At 39.1% G+C, this 24,806-nt stretch overlaps 2 protein-coding genes across 8 annotated transcripts in view; one reads left to right on the top strand and one right to left on the bottom strand.

The window, feature by feature from the left end:
* Positions 1-18,614, bottom strand: part of LOC139401784 (nck-associated protein 1) — a 57,637-nt gene extending 39,023 nt beyond the window's left edge. For 2 of the 7 annotated variants that reach the window (XM_071145775.1, XM_071145760.1), the window contains exons 1-4: positions 18,282-18,560; positions 7,250-7,267; positions 5,941-6,051; positions 673-765 (exon numbers count right to left, since the gene is read on the bottom strand). In XM_071145775.1, the coding sequence (XP_071001876.1) occupies positions 673-765; positions 5,941-6,051; positions 7,250-7,267; positions 18,282-18,401 (342 nt within the window). In that variant the 5' untranslated portion in view covers positions 18,402-18,560. Of the gene's footprint in view, positions 1-672; positions 766-5,940; positions 6,052-7,249; positions 7,268-18,281 lie in introns of all 7 variants that reach the window. The other 5 variants (XM_071145801.1, XM_071145783.1, XM_071145767.1 and 2 more) reach the window with 4 other exon arrangements.
* A 578-nt stretch (positions 18,615-19,192) lies between these two features.
* LOC139406082 (dual specificity protein phosphatase 19-like) lies at positions 19,193-21,519 on the top strand. The gene is made up of 4 exons (XM_071148549.1): positions 19,193-19,415; positions 19,743-19,789; positions 19,881-20,033; positions 21,301-21,519. The coding sequence occupies exons 1-4, from the start codon at positions 19,193-19,195 to the stop codon at positions 21,517-21,519; spliced, it is 642 nt and encodes a 213-aa protein (XP_071004650.1).
* Positions 21,520-24,806: the final 3,287 nt, after the last annotated feature.

Here is a 24,806-nt window from a genome sequence, read left to right as displayed (position 1 = left end):
CATAGGTCTAATGGACACATGCTAAAACTCACACACTTTTGATAGACTTAAAAGGGGCAATCTGTAGTTGCTACATCCATTTTTGGACGTATAAATATATATCTATATATCCATTGATTCTTGAAGAATATAATTTATAAATGCCTCATGAGTTTAGTTCAACTGTCACACTACATGAGAACCCAAAATGTAAACAAACACATAACATGGTTAAAACAATTTTGATATCATGGATGGTCAGTCCTTGCATCCATAGCTATGTCTATTAATCTGAGAGTGGTTTATTTCTCAAGGCCCATCCCTCAGCTTTTCACCAAAACAGAGACAGGGAGCCCGTTTTGCTATAGTTTCCTCTGTGGATTTGCCCTTTAAACATTCCATGAGCGTAGCATTTATTTTTCAACTCGAATCAATGAGCCCAATCAGTCCTCCATGACAACAAAAATCATAAACAACAGTGTAGGGCTGGCCAATAAGTCCTTAGTTGTGGGGTTATGCTCAGGTAAAACAATTTGGCTAATCTATACTTCCATATTTCCAGGTCCTATTCTTGAAGATCAAGTGATATAACATTTATTGGAATGACTGGAATTCTGATAGACTTTGGTTTTTAATGTTAAGATATAAGATACTCTTTTTTCACTACATTGAATGATGCTTAGTTGCACATACCTTAAATTCCATCACATCTACGAATGTGAAGTAATACAACGCTAAATTCTTAAGGATTTCAGACTTCTCTTTTTGTAGTTGTGCAAGCTGTTGCTGTAGAAGTAAAGAAAAACATGGTTGTAAACTGAAACATTTTGTTTTTATATTCAAGTTCAACTTTACAGGACACACAAAGCTTCATGGTATGGATAATGAATGATGAGCACAGTAAAATAGGCTGATGGAATCTGGTAGTATGGTGGTAACATCTTATACTTCATGAATTTGTTCCCATTGCCATCTGTGCTTGGTAGTGCATGTTTTCTCTGGATAGTGTAAGTGGTCTCAATCTGTTAACATCCCTTGATATCCTGAGAAATACTACCAAGGATATCACACAACGGATCAGGGTGACATTTTGACAACTCAAAAACGTAGCGCTCTAAGCAAAAAACAACTTTATTATTCCAAAATACTAATGTTGCGCTTGATAACATCTCTGCATTTTAGCACTGTCACAATGGGGCCTTTATTTAGCCAATGATAGCCTCTCACAAACCAAATGTGAAGTCATGTTGGCTGGATTGTTATCTTTGGTGTGCATCCCAATTGGCACCCTATTCCTATTCCCTATTCCTTATGTAGAGTGCTTCTTTTGACCAGGGCCAATAGGGCTCTGGTTAAAAGTACTGCACTATATTGAGAATAGGGTGCCATTTGTTAGACAGCCCTGGTCTCTTTCCCTACAACATAAATGTTACTTATTCGACTTTTCAAACAAAAACGTAACAAAATTTTACCTAACAGTTAACTGTTACCTAGCAGTATAGAAAAACTTGAATGATCTTGAGGTGTGAAAGATGATAAAAACATGAATCATTAGCAATATTACTTAAACAAGAATCTACTACATAGAAAATAAGAGAACATGCAAAACATAGAAAAAAGTCATAGGCTGCGGATCTGACTTTAATGGACCCTTCTTCCCGACAGCTAAAAGTCCTAAGCTTCTGCGCATGTGCGGGATTCTCTACTTTACACTCAGTCTCTGCTCTACTCGTAGACAACCTCCTTTCACATGTCTACTGTCAATTATGAATGATAATTCATTCAAGTTTTACCGGTGAAACATCCACGCAGCATCTGAATACCAATGCAAGTTATGCACTTAGATCTTCTTGAGGTATAGCGTTGTTTAGAAGCAGAACAGTGTTGTGTTGTTTTGAATTACAGTGCATTCGGAAAGTATTCCTACACCTTGACTTTTTTTCCACAATGTGTTAAGTTACAGCTTAATTCGAAAATTGATTAAATTACTTTTCTCCCTACACACAATACCCCATAATGACAAAGCGAAATTAGGTTAAGAAATGTTTGCAAATGTATAACAAAAAACAGAAATACCTTATAAGAAATACCTTATTTAAATACCTTATTTACATAAGTATTCAGACCCTTTGCTATGCGACTCGAAATTGAGCTCAGGTGTATCCTGTTTCCATCCTTGAGATGTTTTTACAACTTGATTGGAGTCCCCCTGTGGTAAATTCAATTGATTGGACATGATTTGGAAAGGCACACACCTGACTATATACAGACCTGGCCAAAAGTTTTGAGAATGACACAAATATTAATTTTCACAAAGTCTGCTGCCTCAGTTTGTATGATGGCAATTTGCATATACTCCAGAATGTTATGAAGAGTGATCAGATGAATTGCAATTAATTGCAAAGTCCCTTTTTGCCATGCAAATTAACTGAATCCCCCAAAAACATTTATACTGCATTTCAGCCCTGCCACAAAAGGACCAGCTGACATCATGTCAGTGAATCTCTCGTTAACACAGGTGTGAGTGTTGACGAGGACAAGGCTGGAGATCACTCTGTCATGCTGATTGAGTTCGAATAACAGACTGGAAGCTTCAAAAGGAGAGTGGCACTTGGATTCATTGTTCTTCCTCTGTCAACCATGGTTAACTGCAAGGAAACATGTGCCATCATCATTGCTTTGCACAAAAAGGGCTTCACAGGCAAGGATATTGCTGCCAGTAAGATTGCACCTAAATCAACCATTTATCGGATCATCAAGAACTTCAAGGAGAGCGGTTCAATTGTTGTGAAGAAGGCTTCAGGGCGCCCAAGAAAGTCCAGCAAGCACCAGGACCGTCTTCTAAAGTTGATTCAGCTGCGGGATTGGGGTACCACCCGTACAGAGCTTGCTCAGGAATGGCAGCAGGCAGGTGTGAGTGCATCTACACGCACAGTGAGGCGAAGACTTTTGGAGGATGGCCGGGTGTCAAGAAGGGCAGCAAAGATGCCACTTCTCTCCAGGAAAAACATCAGGGACAGACTGATATTCTGCAAAAGGTACAGGGATTAGACTGCTGAGGACTGGGGTAAAGTCATTTTCTCTGATGAATCCCCTTTCCGATTGTTTGGGGCATCCGGAAAAAAGCTTGTCCGGAGAAGACAATGTGAGCGCTAACATCAGTCCTGTGTCATGCAATTTGCAAACATTTTTTAACCGGTTTTCGCTTTGTCATTATGGGGTATTGTGTGTAGGTTGATAAGGGAGAAAAGTAATTTAATACATTTTCGAATTAAGCTGTAACTTAACAAAAGCATCCTGAGACCATTCATGTGTGGGGTTGCTTCTCAGCCAAGGGAGTGGGCTCACTCACAATTTTGCCTAAGAACACAGCCATGAATAAAGAATGGTACCAACACATCCTCCGAGAGCAACTTCTCCCAACCATCCAGGAACAGTTTGGTGACAAACAATGCCTTTTCCGAACAATGCCAAACTGAGCAATCGGGGGAGAAGGGCATCGGTCAGCGAGGTGACCAAAAACCCGATGGTCACTCTGACAGAGCTCTAGAGTTCTTCTGTGGAAGGACAACCATCTCTGCAGACGGAAGCCACTCCTCAGTAAAAGGCACATGACAGCCCAATTTGGCAGCATTTCAAACTCATAAAAAGACACACCCTCGTCCACTTAGCCTCGCCTTATGCCCTTGGGGGACTCCCCGTCACCATCTTGGACGTCGGTCCAAATGATTAGCCAAACAAGGGGAGTTTGCAACGTAAGCCCCTCAGCCCTCGTTTTTGATCTTGTTTGCGAATGTACAATTATGTTCACTTCAGGGCCTGAAACGCCCCATAATTCAATTTGCGATGATTGTACATTCGCTAAGAAAAGTCAGCCGAAATTTTAAACTTCAACGTCACTATGGATAAGTCAACATACAAGTGTAAGTAAAAACGAATGTAAAAGTTTAGAAATTGTGCTACTAATGCACGACGGCACAAACACGTCTCGTAAACGTAATGATGTTTTTATTTGGTTATCTTTTGGAAATTGTAGAAATAAAACATTTTTCTTCTTCAGATGTTTCAGCTAGGCAGGCTAACGTTAGTTAGCTAATACATTTGCTAGCTATCATACAGTAGGCATATATTATTAATTATATAGTTAATATAAGTAGACATGCAATCATAATTGACTGTAGCGCATATAAAGCACCCACAAGCTAAGGGTGTCTGAAAACACAATCATCGCGGGATGAACAAGCAACGAATTTCCAGGCAAGGGCGGTCCATTTAAAAATAATTCCTTCCTCCATCGCCCTGCAAGTGTATACTCGTCAGACGTCATGATATGTCATCAGAAGTGTCCACTTAATTTAAGGACTGAGGGGATTGGGTGTGTCTTTTATATGTTTGGAATGTAGCCTTGGAGTTTGCCAAAAGGCACCTAAAGGACTCTCAGACCATGAGAAACAAGATTCTATGGTCTCATGAAACCAAGATTGATTTTTTTGGCCTGAATGTCAACTGTCAAGTCTGGAGGAAACCAGACCAGCATGGTGGTGGCAGCATCATGCTGTGGGGATGTTTTTCAGCGGCAGGGACTAGTCAGGATTGAGGGAAAGATAAACGGAGCAAAGACCAGAGAGATCCTTGATGAAAACCTGCACCAGAGCGCTCAGGACCTCAGACTGGGGTGGATGTTCACCTTCCAACAAGACAACGACCCTAAGCACAGCCAAGACAATGCAGGAGTGAATTCGGGACAAGCCTCTGAATGTCCTTGAGTGGCACAGCCAGAGCCCAGACTTGAACTTGATTGAACATCTCTGGAAAGACCTGAAAATATCTGTGCAGCAACACTCCCCATCCCCATGTGTAGATTTAGGAGGGAAAAAACTATTTCATCAATTTTAGAATAAGGCTGTAACTTAACAAAATGTGGAAAAAGTTAAAGGGTCTGAATACTTTCCGAATGCAGTGAGCAAATTTTATAGCAGATGGTGTTAACACACTGTAGCATAGCCTACCTGTGTTTAGTTTCAATCAAAACACATATTTTGCTTAGTGGCGCGTCCTGTTGTTTTGGTCACATGAGAGAAAAATGCAACCATTTGCTCAATCATCCTAAAATCTCATAAGAAATTACCTTGTTGTTTTTGTCTTACAGTAATGTTATACTATTATAGTCAGTTTTGTTATGTAGAATGCTATCATCGTGTTTTTGCAGACATTGATTAAACTTTGATCAAACTTTATTAAAAGAGCACCATTTCGCAAGACTAGCCTGTTCTCTAGGAGTAGAGCAGAGAAGGATAGGATCCTGCACATGCTCAGAAGCGTCGGGACATTTAGCTGTTGAGAAATAATGTCCAGAAAAGTCGAATCTGCGGCCACTCAGTAGAAAAAAAAGGAACTATGAGGAGCTTCAACTTACCAAAAGAATATTCCAGAAAAAAGCCAAGAAGTTTAGCATGCAAAAGAAAAACACAGACAGTAAAACATAAAACACTGCAGCAAAAAGTACAGCAACATAGCAAAACACATCACAGCTACACCAAAGAAGCAATTTAACATTTCTAACAAAATATAAAGCCAGCCAACGGTGATAGCTGAGCATTGGGGAGAAAAATTACTTGAAAAGACAAACATGGTGAGAATATATTAGTTGTACTGAAAATGTTTAGCTATAAAGATAGAATTAGCATACATAACATAACATTTATGGAAATGTACATGTGGGTGGTACACCAATAATGAAAAGATAGGATGATGAATCTCAGATACAATTTAATTTAAAATTCCTATTTGATCGAAAAATAATAATAATAATAATAATAAATATGACAAAACACAACATTTATTGTACAGACCTAGTAGTTCAATAGAGAAAGGACTGCATATAGTATAGATACAAAGGCTTAAAATTAGCTTAAATAGAATGTAATATATATGTAATATACATGCAAAAGACAGACTTACATTGTTGTTGCGTGTTTCAACTGCTGGGAATTTTCTGACAATGAACTTGACAGCGGACTCCAGGTTCTTGTCTATTAGATAGGATGGTTTTGCTTTGGGGTCACCACAAGCCTATAATGAAGAGGGCCAAAAACACAGACAAATGCTAAAGATGCATCAACAATAATACTAACAACATATCAACAACAAAACATTGGCAGATAAGAAGTGATAGGATGATAAGTAAAATTAAGAAAGTGATATTTCGGTCACGACTTGAAAATACATTGAGAGAGACTGTGTGAGAGAGAGCAAGCGAGAGAGTGAGCGAGACACAGAGATAGAGACACAGAGATAGAGACATTGAGAGAGAGAGAGAGAGAGAGAGAGAGAGAGAGAGAGAGAGAGAGAGAGAATACATTTCTACTGACAGAGTGGTATATGGGAGGTTGGAGAGCAGTTAGTGAGAAAGCAGTGCATAGGCATACCTACTGGGAGAGAAGATAGTTGAACTGTGTGTTTGTTACATTTTAGATGTTAGAAGCAACAAATAGTTTGCAGATGTATGTTTGAGGTAGGGTGGTGTATGGTATATGACACTGGGCATGCACTTCAGCCTGACAAAACAGGAATAGCAATGTTTTAGTATTCAGTCTTTAACACGTAAGAGTTGAGGTTCGCAATACACTCAAATGAACACAGTACAGCTGACAGACATGTAAAGAAATAAAATGAGCTTGATAGAAGTATGAGAACAGTTATAAATGTTCAAATCCCAATATGATCAAGACTGGATTTAAGATTAGTGATATGATGCCATGGATCCATGCAGGGAATACTTTCATTTTGCAGAGGAGAGCAGAGCTGTGTTGAATTGCAAAATGAAGTGTCTGAATTCAACTAGGCCCTATGTCTTCCCATTGCCTGATCGTCAATCCCTAAAGATACATTATTTTTGTTTTTGTGGTGCACATGTCCTGGAACTGTGAAACTGTTCAATTTGATGCTCACAAACCAAAATAATGTATTCTGATCTAATTGTTAGGCTATAGCTGCTCACCGCTTTTCATAACAAGCTAGATAGTCTGCAACTGTTAGATATCATGTAAGAAATCAACTGGAAAAAAATTCACACTAGCAAATATGATATCTATTTTGACCTAGTTAAATAATCAGAGAGATTCAATTGAAATTTGGGATGGGCCTGTTTGTTGAATTGTGAACGTTGTTAGTACTGAAAAGCATACAAGTAATTCTGGGACATGATACTGGTAGGAAAGCAAGGAAGGGTAGAGGGAGAGGGAGAGATTTAGGGAAGAGCTGAGCAAACCTTCCAAACTTGTCCTTGCTGAGGGAAGCATTGTGATAGAAAGAGAGAAAACCACACAGGTAAACACAGGTAAAGTCAGGTAAACACAGGTAAAGTCAGGTAAACACAGGTAAAGTCAGGTAAACACAGGTAGAGTCATGTTCAAAACATAGAACCATGCATCTACATGAAAAAGGCTTTAGGTTTTACTTCCAGGATAGTTTGTTGAGGAATAGTTTGGCTTCATACACTGTGCACAATAATTAATGTGCTGCTTGTAAAAGCATTGTTCAACAACTAGCTCAGCCTATGGTGGAGACACTCCTCCTAGAGTAGTAACACTGTAGACTGTAGAGTATCAAGGCTTTAAGTTTAAGAAAGGATATACAGAGCTCCAAAAATATTGTGACAGTGACAATTTCATTTTGATTTGGCTCTGAGGTTAAATTGCAAACAGTCTGCTTTAATTTGAGGGTATTTATACTGAACAAAAATACAAACGCAACATGTAAAGTGTTAGTCCCATGTTTCATGAGCTGGAATAAAAAAATCCCAGAAATGTTCCATATGCACAGAAAGCTTATTTCTCTCAAATGTTGTGCACAAATTTGTTAACGTCCCTGATAGTGAGCATTTCTCCTTTGCCAATATAATCCATCCACCTGAGGTGTGTCATATCAGGTGTGTGGCATTTCAAGGTGTGGCATATCAAGAAGCTGATTAAACAGCATGATCATTACACAGGTACACCTTGTACTGGGGACAATAAAAGGCCACTGATGTCTCAAATGTTGAGGGAACGTGCAATTGGCATGCTGACTGCAGGAATGTCCACCAGAGCTGTTGCCAGATAATATAATGTTAATCTCACTACCATAAGCCGCATCCAACGTCATTTTAGAGAATTTGGCAGTGAGTCCAACCGGCCTCATAACCGCAGACCACGTGTAATCACACCAGCCCAGAACCTCAAAATCTAGCTTCTTCACCTGCGGGATTCTTCAGCCACCCAGACAGCTGATAAAAGTGAGGAGCATTTCTGTTTGTAATAAAGCCCTATTGTGGGGAAAAACTAATTCTAATTGGCTGGGCCTGGCTCCACAGTGGGTGGGCCTGGCTCCCAAGTGGGTGTGCTTATGCCCTGCCTGGCCCACCCATGGCTGCGCTCCTGCCCAGTCATGTGAAATCTGTAAATTAGGGCCTAATAAATTTATTTCAATTGACTGATTTCGTTATATGAACTACAACTCAGTCAAATTGCTGAAAATGTTGCATGTTGCGTTTATATTTTTGTTCAGTATAAATCCATTTCGGGTGAAGCGCTTAGAAATTACAGCACTTTTTCTACATAGACCCCTCATTTTAGGGGACCAAAAGTATTGGGACAAATTCACTTATACAGTGGATTCGGAAAGTATTCAGACCCCTTGACTTTTTCCACATTTTATTATGTTACAGCCTTATTCTAATAAGGTATTTATGTTTGTTATTTTTTAGAAATGTGTTAACATTTCTAAAAACCTGTTTTCACTTTGTCATTATGGAGTATTGTGTGTAGATCGATGAGATTTATTTAATTTTATTCATTTCAGAATAAGGCTGTAATGTAAAAAATGTGGAAAAGGGGAAGGGGTCTGAATCCTTTCCGAATGCACTGTACGTGTATTAAAGTAGTCAAAAGTTTAGTATTTAGTCCCATAATCCTAGCACGCAATGATTACATCAAGCTTATGACGCTACAACTCGTTGGATGTATTTGCTGCTTGTTTTGGTTATGTTTCAGATTATTTTATGCCCAATAGAAATTAATGGTAAATAATGTATTGTGTCATTTAGGAGTCACTTTTATTGTAAATAAGAACAGAATATGTTTCTAAACAATTCTACATTAATGTGGATGCTACCATGATTACGGATAGTCCTGAATGAATCGTGAATAATGATTAGTGAGAAATTTACAGACACAGAAAAACAACAAAAAATGTGTCATTGTCGCAATACTATTGGAGCTCACTGTAAGGTAGTCTTTGATTAGTACAAGTAGGAACAGACACATGCATGTAAACCCAAGGAACCTACAATCCAATGAACCATCTACCAATGAACTTAAAAAGAATATGGGCTAATACATTTCATGCACACAACCCGTAAAGTATAAGGCAACACATTTTACTCACTGTACTGTTAATTTCCCAGATACATTGCAATATACATTGCAATAAAAAAAAATGTCTAACAGTAAAATGACAAAATTCACTTTGTTGTAAATACTGTATTTTTATAAAAAATTTGCAAAATCAAAAGGAGTAAACAGAAAATATATTTCTCTACTTCATCCAACACAACCATGGTCTGAGACCCTAGTTAAGGTAAGTTGGTCTAATTTAATTTAATGAGCAGCACTTAGGATCCCCATTAGCCGCTGCAAAAGGAGCAGTTACTCTTCCTGGGGTCCACATAAAACATGATATAATACATAGTACAGAACACTGTTAGTCAAGGACGTAAATACATCAATTTACAACATCACACATACAGTGCCTTGCGAAAGTATTCGGCCCCCTTGAACTTTGCGACCTTTTGCCACATTTCAGGCTTCAAACATAAAGATATAAAACTGTATTTTTTTTGAAGAATCAACAACAAGTGGGACACAATCATGAAGTGGAACGACATTTATTGGATATTTCAAACTTTTTTAACAAATCAAAAACTGAAAAATTGGGCGTGCAAAATTATTAAGCCCCTTTACTTTCAGTGCAGCAAACTCTCTCCAGAAGTTCAGTGAGGATCTTTGAATGATCCAATGTTGACCTAAATGACTAATGATGATAAATACAATCCACCTGTGTGTAATCAGGTCTCCGTATAAATGCACCTGCACTGTGATAGTCTCAGAGGTCCGTTAAAAGCGCAGAGAGCATCATGAAGAACAAGGAACACACCAGGCAGGTCCGAGATACTGCTGTGAAGAAGTTTAAAGCCGGATTTGGATACAAAAATATTTCCCAAGCTTTAAACATCCCAAGGAGCACTGTGCAAGCGATAATATTGAAATGGAAGGAGTATCAGACCACTGCAAATCTACCAAGACCTGGCCGTCCCTCTAAACTTTCAGTTAATACAAGGAGAAGACTGATCAGAGATGCAGCCAAGAGGCCCATGATCACTCTGGATGAACTGCAGAGATCTACAGCTGAGGTGGGAGACTCTGTCCATAGGACAACAATCAGTCGTATATTGCACAAATCTGGCCTTTATGGAAGAGTGGCAAGAAGAAAGCCATTTCTTAAAGATATCCATAAAAAGTGTTGTTTAAAGTTTGCCACAAGCCACCTGGGAGACACACCAAACATGTGGAAGAAGGTGCTCTGGTCAGATGAAACCAAAATGGAACTTTTTGGCAACAATGCAAAACGTTATGTTTGGCGTAAAAGCAACACAGCTCATCACCGTGAACACACCATCCCCACTGTCAAACATGGTGGTGGCAGCATCATGGTTTGGGCCTGCTTTTCTTCAGCAGGGACAGGGAAGATGGTTAAAATTGATGGGAAGATGGATGGAGCCAAATACAGGACCATTCTGGAAGAAAACCTGATGGAGTCTGCAAAAGACCTGAGACTGGGACGGAGATTTGTCTTCCAACAAGACAATGATCCAAAACATAAAGCAAAATCTACAATGGAATGGTTCAAAAATAAACATATCCAGGTGTTAGAATGGCCAAGTCAAAGTCCAGACCTGAATCCAATAGAGAATCTGTGGAAAGAACTGAAAACTGCTGTTCACAAATGCTCTCCATCCAACCTCACTGAGCTCAAGCTGTTTTGCAAGGAGGAATGGGAAAAAATTTCAGTCTCTCGATGTGCAAAACTGATAGAGACATACCCCAAGCGACTTACAGCTGTAATCGCAGCAAAAGGTGGCGCTACAAAGTATTAACTTAAGGGGGCTGAATAATTTTGCACGCCCAATTTTTCAGTTTTTGATTTGTTTAAAAAGTTTGAAATATCCAATAAATGTTGTTCCACTTCATGATTGTGTCCCACTTGTTGTTGATTCTTCACAAAAAATACAGTTTTATATCTTTATGTTTGAAGCCTGAAATGTGGCAAAAGGTCGCAAAGTTCAAGGGGGCCGAATACTTTCGCAAGGCACTGTAGCCTACATATCAGTACATGCACACAATATCTAGGTCTAATACATAATACAGTGCACATTACAATATATATATAAAATGGCTGTGTGTCTTCACAGTCCCCTTTGTGCAGTAAGGTGTTCTTTTATCTGTATTTTAAATCTGGTTTTATTGCTAGCTTGAGTTACCTGGGGTGGCAGAGTTCCATGTAGTCATGGCGATATTTAATACTACAATCCAATGATTGTTATTTTTTCACTCATTATGTGATGCTCAATGCAGAGAATACCGGAAGAATAATTATAATTGAATTACCATAGTGAATTATTGTAATGTTTGTTTATGTGTCAATTAATCCCATAATGAATGGGTTGCCAATTGGCGATTTGACACGGAAATATGTGCTTCCCAGCCTTTGTTCTGGACCTGGGGACCTTGACTGTGAAGAGACCTCGGGTTGCATGTATTTTGTTGTACTGATGAGTGTCCAAACTGTGTGCCAACTGCTTGAACAGATAATTTGGTACATTCAACATATCATTCAACATTCAACAACCTTGCACAAAGACCAACAGTGATGCAGTCAATCTCTCCTCAACTTTGAGCCAGTAGAGACTGACATGCATGTTACTGACACTTGTCCTCCGTGTACATGTAAGTGTGATACGTCCTGCTTTGTTCTGGACCAACTACAATTGACCTATGTCTCTCTTTGCCACACATAACCACACAGCTGGGCAGTAGTCCAGGTGTAACAAAAGTAAGGCTGTAGGACCGGTCTGGTCAACTCAGATGTCAAGAAGGCAGAGCAATGCCCTATCATGGCTGTCCACAAGAATCCAAATAGGTCAGGTCAAGTTTGCAATGAATAACTTCAATCAGACCCCGTCTCCATCTCTCCTTTAATAAGCATCCATGTTGTTGTCATTCTGTTAGGGACCTGTTTTCAGCGTATTAAGTCTCCAGTCATATGATATTGAGTTATGATTAATAAGTTGACTGTTTATAGACATAATTGGTAAAGACCTTTTAGCGTTTAATTTGGGAAATGGTAACTGTTTAAAGAACTGCTCTCGTGGTGGCCCAGATCCTAATGAGTTAATTGTTACATGATTAATTGAAAATCGGGTAACAATTAAGATAAATAACATTCTTCAGATTAATGTTAAAGTCAAGTCACGACAATCGACAGACCTCTTCTCATTTTAGCAACCATTGAGTCTATATGTTTTGACCATGATAGCTTGCTATCTAGGGTTACACCCAGCAGTTTAGTCTCCTCAACTTGCTTAAATCACCACATTATTTAATTATAGATTTATTTTTATTTTTTATTCAATAATATTTTTAAGATACTTAGCACCAGCCTATTGCTAGTTACCCACTCTAAAACTGACTGGAGATCTACGCTAAGGGTGTCAATTATTTATTTTACTGCTGCAGCCGACGTGTATACTGTTGAGCTGTCAGCATATGTAGACACACAGGCGTTATTCAAGGTCAGTGGAAGGTCAGGTAGCCTAGTGGTTAGAGCGTTGGACAAGTAACCGTAAGGTTGCAAGATCGAATCCCCGAGCTGACAAGGTGAAAATCTGTCGTTCTGCCCCTGAACAAGGCAGTTAACCCACTGTTCCTAGGCCGTCATTGAAAATAAGAATTTGTTCTTAACTGACTTGCCTAGTTAAGAATAAAGGTACAAAAAAATTAAACATTTTAAAAGGTGAAAACAGATATGGCCCTACCCGGCTGCCCAGCGGTACACCACACTCAACTGAATGTACATGAGAACATTCCATTAACAAAAACCCTCTGTGTTCTATTAGATAGGTAACTCTCAATCCATAATAAGGCAGAGGATGCAAATCTACATTTTTTCAGCAATAGGTTATGATCAATGACATCTAAAGCTGCACTGAAGTCTAACAGAACAGCTCCCACAATCTTCTTACTACCAATGTCTTTCAGCCAAGCATCAGTAATTTGTGTCAATGCCGAGCATGTTGAGTGCCCTTCCCTATAAGCATGCTGAAAGTCTGTTGTTAATTTTCTGTCAAATAATGTTGCATTTGATCAAACACCATTTTTTTTAAAAGCACTTGAAACAGGCTGATTGGTTGTCTGTTTGAACCACTAAAGGGTGCTATGCTATTCTTGGGTAGCGGAATTACCTTTACCTCCCTGACACACCGTTGTTTAGGCTTAAATTGAACATGTGGCAAACAGGAGTCACAATGTATCCCGCTACCAACTTCAGCGATTCATCATCCAGGTTGTCGGTACCAGGTGATTTTTCCAGGACTGACAGTGTACTGACGTCCCCAGGGCGAACATTTCTTTCCCAGTGCTAATAAAGTGCTAACTGTGATTCTCCAGTTGTAACAGTGCTTCACCAGTGCTTTCCCAATGCTAACAGGGTCATAGGAGAGTGAGTAACAGACTGAGGTCAAGGCTGTTTCCTCATAGGAGACCCTCCCTCTGACCGCATAGTAGAGACCCTCCCTCCCTGCACTCTCAGTCAGTCTCTTGTCTATGACAGGACTCTTGTCTATCTGGACTCAGACTGAAACACACAATACAAAGGAGCTAACTGAATTCCTTTATCACCCACTACATCAGTGTACTAATGAACTGTTGAACTGATTATTGACATATGGATGGATGATTTATGTTTTTTCTGCTGTACTGCTATCTCTTTTTACTACATTGATTGCTGTTTTTGTGACTGTGTCTCTGTAAGTACAGTATTTCCCATTGGGATTAAACTGTGTATTGCTATTCTGTTCTAATAATGTACCTACCATACAGTGGGGTCCATACTGCCAGTTAAACTTCCACTATATTGGTGTTGGGTGCATAGTTTAATGTAATTCTTCTCAGGCTGAGTTGCTAGATACAGTAGGCCTTCAGTACAGTACCATCTTCCCTGATATATATCTCCTCTCTACTGACAAGTCCTGCATAAGAACATCCTACATAAGAGTGGGCTTCCTGTTGTCTCTGTAAAGACTAGGAGGGTTCTGAGGAGGGGCTCTGGGCTGCTTCCGGTTTAGATTTCCCTTTCAATTATATGACGTCATAAGAAGCTCTCCTCTCCACAAACAAGGTTATTTTTGATCATTCTGGAAACCAACAAATTACTTTTTTAAACGCTACATTGCATTATAAGGGGGTCATACATGCTTATGACAAGTCTTACAATGTACTATAACTACACCGTAAAGTATTAAAACCGGTTACTCACTTTTAAAACAAATATTGCACTCGGTGACACTGATACACTACATAAACATTATCGTGACAGAAATATTATCAGAAATATTATCATGGGAATCAGGCGGTTGTGTAAGTTACATCAATATAAAAAGCAATACTGCTGGCCCAGACAGTAGTGTCCAACTTGCAGAGAGGTGTCATAGCAGGGGTCTCATTGTTTTGCTGTCAACAATGTTAATGCTTAACTATAGGCTCTTCTTGGTACACAATCCCATATTGTTGGCCACTGAATCTTCAGATTCACGTTACTTGTCGAGTGGATATGAACAAAATACAATAGATCTCTATTTTGGACCAATTGTCTGTTTAATTCTGTCTGATAAAGCAGCTTGTCTAAGCAGGTTGATTTACTGAGGTAGGCCTAGTAGACTTGTGCAGTAGACTACAGTAAAGGGATACACCTGTGGTAGTAGTATTACATCAAATTAAATTGTATTTGCCACATGCTTCGTAAACAACAGGTGTGGACTCACAGTGTAATGCTTAGAAGGCTTGTGCAGTAGTAATGGGCAGTAAACGTGTGCCGTAGGCCTACTGCAGAAGTGTACAGTTGTTTGATTTACTGAGGTAGGCCTTTGCACCAGCCTACAATCACAGTAGCCTACAATCACAGATGAAACAGAAAAAGACATCTGAGAATCTTCCTAAATTCTTCTGTAAGCTAGTATCAATGCCTACCAGTTGCTAAGCAACAGATCTGTTAGTTCAATGCACAAGCATCAACCTGCCGCCACAGTTTCAATAAGTACAATATGTTTTTTGATAAAAAAAGAAATGTACCATGGGTATAAAACCTTTGGCATGTAGCCTATTGTGTCGTGCTGAACATAAAAACGGAGGTATATGAATGGAAATATATGAGTAATAGGCTCAATATTACACACAAATTGACTGCAACAGAGAGTGACAAATTGTCACACAACTAAGCTCTCGCGTGTTGTGACAATCCTGTATCTTGCGGCCATCATGATAGTCATCTTGTGTCCTGGGGTACGTTTTTTTCATCTGAATTCTGTATCTGCATAATGTTTCTATCACATCTAACTTGAATTGAGAGTTGAGGGAGTGAGACACAGAAGATGATTGTGAGGTGCCTATAAAGGGATAGGCCTACTAGGCCAGGTAGACCCTCAGCACAAGGGTTGGTTGGCTGGAGGGTACTAGCAGACAGACAGTCAAGGTAGAGAGGCATGATTCTCCACTGGCCTCCATTCAACTACACACTGGACAGCCTCCAGCTATCTTCTATCTGCTGCCAAGTCAGCAAAGAATCTCTAATACCCAGCCATCGTCCCAAATGGCACCCTATTCCCTATATAGTACACTACCCTGGTCAAAAGTAGTGTACTATGTAAGGAATAGGGTGCCATTTGGGACACAAACACAGTACTCTCTCTCATCATTAAAGAACTGACTGTCACTGTATCAAAGTCATTAAAATGGACAGCTACACTCTAAGAATGCTCGTCTCTGTTACACGTCTCTGTGAAACGTCTAGTAGGGTTGGTTGGTACCCAGATGTTCATACTGTCATACCGTCTCTGTACCATACTGAGGTATAAGGTATTACTGAATGTGCACACAAGGGACACACAAATCAATTTTAGCAGGGATCTTGATCCAGGATGGGATTGAATGTTTCTGCTGTAACCAAGAAGCTTGATCATTACATCTAGCCACTTAGCTAGCAAGTTAGCAAACCAAATACATAGCAGGAGCCCTGAGCTGGATATAGATTTCATATAGTTATACTTATATTTATAAGCAGTGGCGTAGCACGCAGCCCCGGAGCTGCTACAGTTTTAATGGTATTGAAAATCATACCTTCGGTGTTTCGAAATACCTCGGTATACATTATAAATGGTATGTTGCCCAAACCTAACGTCTAGTATGGAATCTGCCATTCATGACACACCGCGCCAGTCCCCACTATGAATAAGTAATATATCAGTCACCCAAGCCACGGACTGTTTACCTGGCTACCGTCTAGCAGATGGAATCAGTACAGGTGCATCAGAGCCAAGACCGAGAGACTAAGAAACAGCTTCTATTACCAGGATATCAGACTGTTGAACAGACATCACTAGCCGTCTATCAGGTCACACACACACACACACACAAAACGCTGCTGTCCCATGTCAGAGACAGTGAACCACTGGACACTTCCTGTTTCACACTGAGTATTTAAATACTGTATTCCCGACATAATACATTCTAATATTCATACAACTGTACTTTGTATTTAGTTACACTGTTTATACACACTGCATATTTATTTATATACTGGATTCTTGACATTGCTCACTAATATATCTACTGATGTACTTATCATTGATATCTACTGATGTGCATATCATTATCCCGGTGTACATACATATAGATTGCATTTTTATTACTGTTACAGTGCTATTTGAGTTGTTAATTGGATTCATCCTGACGTTCTTGATTGCTTATTGTAACTTGTTTACTCTTTAATTATTTGTGTACTTGTTTGACATTATACTGCATCATTTGGAGCTAGTAATTTTTTTTGCTGCACCCACTATAACATCTGCTAAACTGTGTATGCAACCAATAAACGTTGATGACTTTTTTAAATTATAAATTAATAGTGAATACTAATACACTAGTAATAACGCTACTAAGAGTGGTTTTCTCTGTAGGGTTTTACAATGAGCAAATTAAACACCATGGGCCAATTTCCCAGACACAGATTAAGAGTCTTGGACTAAAAAGCACAAGTCTTAATTTGTGTCCAGGAAAGTGGCCCTAGTGTAGAATCGGTATATCACAACATCCCCACTATCACTATGAGTAAGTGTAACAGATAAGTATCTCTAAAACTGTGGCTTCTTTAAAATACTTCTCCCTTCCATCTCAGGAAAATGTGTTTACTGAATGTTTTTCAAACCAGGACCAGGATACAGTATGTGCTCCGGTGCATCAGGCATTTATAACAACTACATAACAACCATATAACATACATGTATACCAACTGTAGATACTGCCGTGCCATTGGTTAGTAAGTAGTATGCTTCAGTCATGATGTGCCAATATGTGTCTGTCAGATGGTAACTGCTAATCTGACTGATTATAAATGTGTTCCCATTATATTGATCTCTGACTTCAATCTTAGCATTGGCTAAAGAACCTAGAAAAGCATTCCTTTGTCAATTTATTTAACTAATATTGTGGTGCTTTATGCAAGTATGCGGGAGAAACTATGTAGCTAGCTAGCCATCAAGCACAACAATTACTGCAAAGCTAGGCATGTAGTTACATTATAGGCTATTTCAGTGAGATACTATTTTATTTCAAGCCAGTGAACCATAGCTTTCAGTAAGTAGCCTATGAGTTATTATTCTTTTTACACGAAGATTGAAATAGACCAATCTCAGAAAACAGTGATTTATTTGTCCTATTGATGAGTGGGCTTGGCTAGCCAAATTACGTTAGCTTATCTGCAACACATTTTCAAAAGGGCCTTGACTGGCATTCTGCAGCCGTAGCTGTCATGAATTGGGTTTCAAAATAAAGGTTTCTGCCATACACCACATATGAGTTTGGGGGGTTTGATCTTTCAATCTCTTGAATGCAGTACAATTTATTATGAACCGAAGAATTACACTGGTACCTTACCTTCTTGATATTATAGATGCGAGTGAGCATTCCGATGCCCCTGTCGTTCAAAATGGTAAATTTCTCGGCCAGTTTTTGCTGGCCAGGTTGGAGCGAGCCGCGCGACAGTGTTGCCGACATAGCTACTGATTCTTGTAAAATATTTGTTGTAGAATTGCTGCTGCGTTTTGTTTGTTGTGAAAATAGTGACACTCCAGTGCTACAATGTTACAATTCGCCCATTATGTGGGTGGAGCGGTTTCGCCAATCCCCACTCCTCTCTCCCGTCGCGGTTTTTACTAGGTGTTGTCCTATTTTACGAAAACGAGGCTGACAGGCTGTTTCCTGCAATCCAAATGCACGTCACGTGACCCGCATTTTATTATAGGGAAGGAATATGGGCCTATATGTAGGCGGTTACACCCACGACAAAATAGTTCTCAAGTATTTGATCCTACATTGAAGGCCTACATTACAAAGGCAACAATAAAGTGTGGCTGGATGTCTCAATGTGAACATTTTATATTAATGTCCTAAATCCTCAGTTATGTTTGAACATTATGATGACATCATGTAAAATAGACTTTGAAATACTATACCACTGCACCAAACTGAATAGCCTATGGGACGCACACACACACACATACACACACACACACACGCTTCATGATGGCATCATGTGATAGTGACATCTGTGACGCCTAGAAAAAGACTCTGGTCCCCCATAAAGGCTGAGTGACTAATCTGAGTTCTCAATTGTCAAGTTGGAGTTGACAAAACCTGCCCATCAACATGCAGGAGTCCATTTGAAGCAGGAGCTTGGCACTGTGAACATTACATCCTATGGAGTAGCCTAGAGTGGTAGAGCGGCAGACCAATCTAACACTGGATTCTTTTTTTCTCCTTTGCTTTGTTTTGAGAAGACAAAGGAGATGCAGTCTCTTGCCCAGGAAATCAAGACATTTTCCAAGACCAATTTGAGAAAGCAATGCACCCGCGTGACGACGTTGAGCGGCAGGAGGATTATTGAGACATGGAAAGGGTCGACTATACATGTTGTAGAGGATAAAAGTCAGCCTGAGACAGCATGCGGCTATGTACAGGACAACAGCTGGGACGTACAAGTTGGAGTTATTAAACCTTATTTACTATTAGGTGAGTGGATGTCGATGAGATATGTGTTATTGACAGGGGATAATTGACAGGTGCCTACACAGACACACATACTGTAGCTGTCAGTATGATATGAGGCCTTACGTTTTCAGTTTGTTGCCTCTGAGATGGAGTCTACTGGATTATTGCATGTAAACACATTTAATTTTCCCCCTATAGACAGTTTAAACTCATGTTTTTGAAAAAAGAAACATCTTTATCATTACTGAAGTAAATATCCTAAAAATATCTATGCTCAGTTAATAATATTTCAATTTAAAACAATTTCTTACAGGCTTACAATTTGATGGTTGTTTTTTCTTGTTGTAGGCTCACAAGATGCTGCACATGACTTTGGCACTTTGAGAAAATATAAGGTATTGTTTTATTTAATAGAGATAAGCTTTATATTTAACACTATTTTCTGTCTTGTTTTGGTGTTTCATAGATGTTCTTCTTCCATTTCAGGTGTCCCACATTTTGAATGTAGCCTACGGAGTTGAAAACGCATTTCCAGACCTGTTCATTTATAAAACACTGAGCATTCTGGATGTTCCTGATACTGACATAACATCCTATTTCCAAGAGTGCTCAAAATTCATAGACCAAGCAAATGCAGAGGTAAGTTGTATGTGTTTTCACAACATTGTAGGCTAATGTAGTGTAATTGGGGGCTGCAATATCCAGTTTCCTTTTCACTGTTTTCTTTTTCAATTTATGCTTTAATGCCGTATCTTTCACTGCATTCATCTTACCTGACAGTTTCAACATTCCTACTCATCATGAAAGATGACACATCATGAAATATGTTTTATATCAAGGAGAAACTATGCAGTCACTTTACCCCTACCTATATGTACAAATGACCTTGCCTAACCTGTACCCCCGCACATTGATTCGGTGCCGGCACCCCTGTATATAGCCTCGTTATTGTTATTTTTCACTTTCGTTTATTTAGTAAATATTTTCTTAACTCCATTTAGTGAACTGCATTGTTGGTTAAGGGCTTGTAAGTAAGCATTTCACGGTAAGGTCTACCTGTTGTATTCGGCGCATGTGACAAATACAATTTGATTTGATAATCACTTTGCTCTATACAGTACATACTGTAGGTACAATTACTTTACTTTAATAGTAATTTCTTTGAGTGTTCAAGTTGATGACCTGGCATATATCTGATACTGGACAGCAGTGAGCCAATGCAAGGCCTCCCTCCCTACCAGTAGGTATCTAGGCATCCTCCCTACCTCTGTATCCACACTGTAGTAAATAATACAGGGCTGAGTTTTCACCATGCATAATTTAGCATGTTGTAGAAAGATCTTATCACTAGTGGCCCTTTGTTTGCTATACAACCTTTTACCAAATCGCTGTGCCTATCACGCAACAACCCGACACTGTCACATGTTGCAAATTCACCAAAGGTTTATGATTACAATGACTGGTCCTATTGGAAATAAGTTTCCACTCTCTGTTGAATGGAGGTCAGTGGCTCTTTTTACTTCCCTATGTAATCTGGGATACCATGCAGGGGTAACTCCAACTGCCTAAGCAAAGCATCCATGTTGCCTTTAGCTAAGTGGGAGAATAACTCTATCACCTTATAGCTTGTAATTTTCCCATTATGTGTGATTAGCATAAAAGTATTTTATTAGATTGACCTGTGTGAATTGAAGACATTGGATTCAAATTTAAAGCAGCCGAGCACATCAGGTCTCATGCCTTTGGACTGGATAGCACTAAACTGACATAAGGCATCATATTCCCCCAAAACATTCCTTACCCCAGGACACTTCAACAGGTTTCCTGGGGTAAGGAACACATTTTTTAAGTGTGTTTGTGCACATTCTAATAACATAAGGCTTGTTTCTCTCGTCTTCCCCCTCAGAAAGGAGTTGTGTTGGTTCACTGCAATTCTGGAGTCTCGAGGTCAGCCTCGGTCGTCATTGGGTACCTGATGTCCACAGAAGGAAAGCCTTTCAATGATGCGTTTACCTTGGTGAAATCGGCTCGGCCAGCCACGTGCCCAAACCCAGGGTTTCTTGAACAGTTGAAAGGTTTCAAACCGAAAGGGGGCATAGAAGCCAATGGTGTGGGCTATGCATGAGCAACAACAGCAACACCTCCAGGGCCTGAGTAATGCATTTCATCATCAGCCACTGTTTCTCACAAGGAGGCCATTCTGATGTGTCCAAAATTGTGCCCTATTTTCTTATACAGTATAATGCGCTGGGGCCCTGGTCAAAAGTAGTGCAACATATAGGGAATAAGATGTCATTTGGATCTTACTATGTCCCCTAATACCCAAGGTACCCCAACATCATGTTGAGGTGTTCATTTGACGCCATTTTTTCAAAAGCCCTACAATGCCCTGTCAATATACACTGTGGGTCCAGTGTTATTCAATAGTTAAACATCTCTGTTATCAATTTCTATAAACCACTGAGTGTGGTAATGAGGCCACAATGGAATTTAAGAAAGGTATAAATATACAATTCTCAACTTGATGAACCATGTCTGTACAACAATTCTTAAGTTCATTTTGAGTCTTTCCTTTTTTGTACCAAAATGTGTGAGGTGAAAGTTAGAGAAAACTGACTAAACTGTATTATTTAATATAGTTTTAATTTTGTTAACTTATATCTTGTTTTAAGAAATATTATGGACATCCTTACTTTGTCTTAACATATTATTTATTGCATGTTGGGATGTTATCTATGGCAAGGGATTTCAGAAACTTTCCTTGCCCAGGGTCCCCCACCCATGCAAACCGACAACCCCGGGACCCCCATCATTTGTTAGCAAAAAGTAAAATAATGTCTTGTCTTATCATTAGGTGAATGATAATTGCAAGTATAAGTAATCCATTTTAAATTAATAGATTTGGTTTGGACTGTTTAATTATTTTAACCTAGCCGCAGTTCATTGCAAGTGTAAACTCGACTCAACTTGCTGTTGTGAAGCAAATTTTCTGCAACTCTACATATTTTTCCATTGAGTTGAGAGAACATTTAGCAGATTTGAAGCTAATTTCCAGCAATTCTATGCATTTTGCCGTGGCTACCGCCCTGGAATTGTCAATTCTCCCTGACTGTCTAGCTTTTATTTGATTGTTAGTTCTCAAAGATGCTACTACTTAAAACTATACATAGTTCAATATCTTTTCTGCATGCTTTCTATCTGGTTTAGGTAGTTTAAGTTGACACTGAAACTGTTTTTCCATCCTGAAACGGCGGCCTAAGAATTTTCTATACAGAAAAAACCCTGGTAATTAGCATCATATTAAAGGGATAATTCGAGATTATGGCTATGAAGCCATTTATCTACTTCCCCAGAGTCAGATGGTAGCATACTAGCTAGCATGCTAACGGTTCCTGTAGACTTCCAGTTATTGTGCTAACGGTAGTTAGCATTGGCTCGTGAAATTATCTCTAACGTCCTCCATACTGGACGCAGAGACTTAACAATAGTATCCACGATGGTATTCTGTTTTAGCAGCGATATTCATAAAAAATATTTTTTTCACATAAAATCCCCAAAAATATTTCCCCCAAATTTGAAAACCCCTGATCTATGCGACGTTGAATAAACTAAGAGAATAATATAGTGGAGGCTAGATTTTTTTGTTGTTGTTGTAACAGACATGCATTATTTTTGATGTTATTATTATAAGTTTTAAATGTTGTTGTTTTTTATTGCAAAAAAATTACTATGATTGTGGGTGTTTGAAATATGATGTTTATTAATGTTGAATTATTTTATATGAACATGTTTGATAAAATGTTATGAACTCTTGTTCTAGAATGTAAACATATAATTATTCTAGTTACTTATTCTTCCATACTCAATGTAGGCTAGGCTACTGCTAACATTTACAACATAATATATGTTTCGGGAACTAGTGTGAATTGCGTTGTCAATAACCTGTTGATTAATGCAGAAATGCACCCTTTGGATCAATGTGTGCGTGTAAATTCAGAATATGTTTGAATAAAATATTGCTACTAAAGAGAAAATCTCCATTCAATTGAGTTTATAACGTTATTCTATCCTATTCTATCCTTGTTGGCTGATTATCGTGACATTAATTACATCTGCTTACAATGGCAGTATTATGTCCTCATGCATAATAACCACTTATAAACATGTTATAATCATGTAATATAACATTTAGTAGGCTATAAGCTACTTAGACAGGACTAAACTCTTTGGACAGATGCACTCGATTAATGGGCTTAATATCACACATCGTCAAAGCAGTGTAATTCGATGATTAGAACATTATTATTAGCCTACACATTAAGTATGTTAACATGCACACTAATAATTCGATATTAACCTGATATTGCAGTAAGCAGAGTATGTAAATAGTCACGTAAACACCTAACTCTGCTTATCAAATCGGCACAAAGCCAAAATCTAAGTAAACACACGCCCATTAAAACACCTGGTTTTCTGAACAATCTTTCGAATTGTTATGACATAGTAATCCAAGTACAACCGGTGTATTTGATCTGCGCATGTGCCAGCACCAGCAGCGCAAACCTCCCTCTTATGCGCGAGTGAAGTGAGTTCACAAAAAATAAAAGTATGCATTTTAGAAATAGTTTTCATGTCCAGACTTTATATGTCCGAATTCAGAATCAAATATGCTTCGCAAAAATAATATGGTCACTGTGCTAGAACGTTTATTTTGATTGGCGATTTTCTGCATTTATCAAAAGTCCCATCAGGTACTGATGTCAGATGTGTCCATGTAAACAGGATCATTAGGGAGTCGTTCTTCTCGCAAAGCATGTAAACGTTTTCAACGAACTATTATATTAATCTGACTATCCACTCACATGTTTGAATAGGGCACAATAATGGCAAATGCCGTTTGCATTTATGCTTGTCAGGTTCAATCCCAACAGAGCGGTTCTAATATTGCAGCCTAATAAGAGCGGTTCTAATATTGCAGCCTAATCGAGAGGATGCTGTGGTAGAAAAGACAACTGTGTTTAGACTACTGAACATCAATAGCTGGGAAGTGACACCACGAAACTACTAATAGGCTACAACTAGGCTGTATGGCATGCTCCATATTTTGTGAGAAAAAAATCCACAGGCGAATATTGCATCCAACAGGTGTGGCCTGTTGAGATTGTGAGATTTCGCTCGCGGGAAGGCTGTACCTCTCACACGTTGACAAGTTTCGGCGGGGAATTCCGTATTCTACATGGGCACTCTCTCTTCGACCCTCACGCGACGGAAAACGGCAGTTGTCTCCGTCATAGTCACCGAGCGAGAAGAACCAGTTTGGACAGCAGAGAACGAGGACCACCTGACCGAAGCTGGACCGAGCGCCGTCATTAAAAATGCGGTTCAAAAGGTCGCTCGAGAGGTGCAGAAGGT

The sequence above is a fragment of the Oncorhynchus clarkii genome, chromosome 3 (genome assembly GCF_045791955.1).
Source record: "Oncorhynchus clarkii lewisi isolate Uvic-CL-2024 chromosome 3, UVic_Ocla_1.0, whole genome shotgun sequence".
Lineage (NCBI taxonomy): Eukaryota > Metazoa > Chordata > Actinopteri > Salmoniformes > Salmonidae > Oncorhynchus > Oncorhynchus clarkii.
This window is presented reverse-complemented; position numbering and strand designations above follow the sequence as displayed.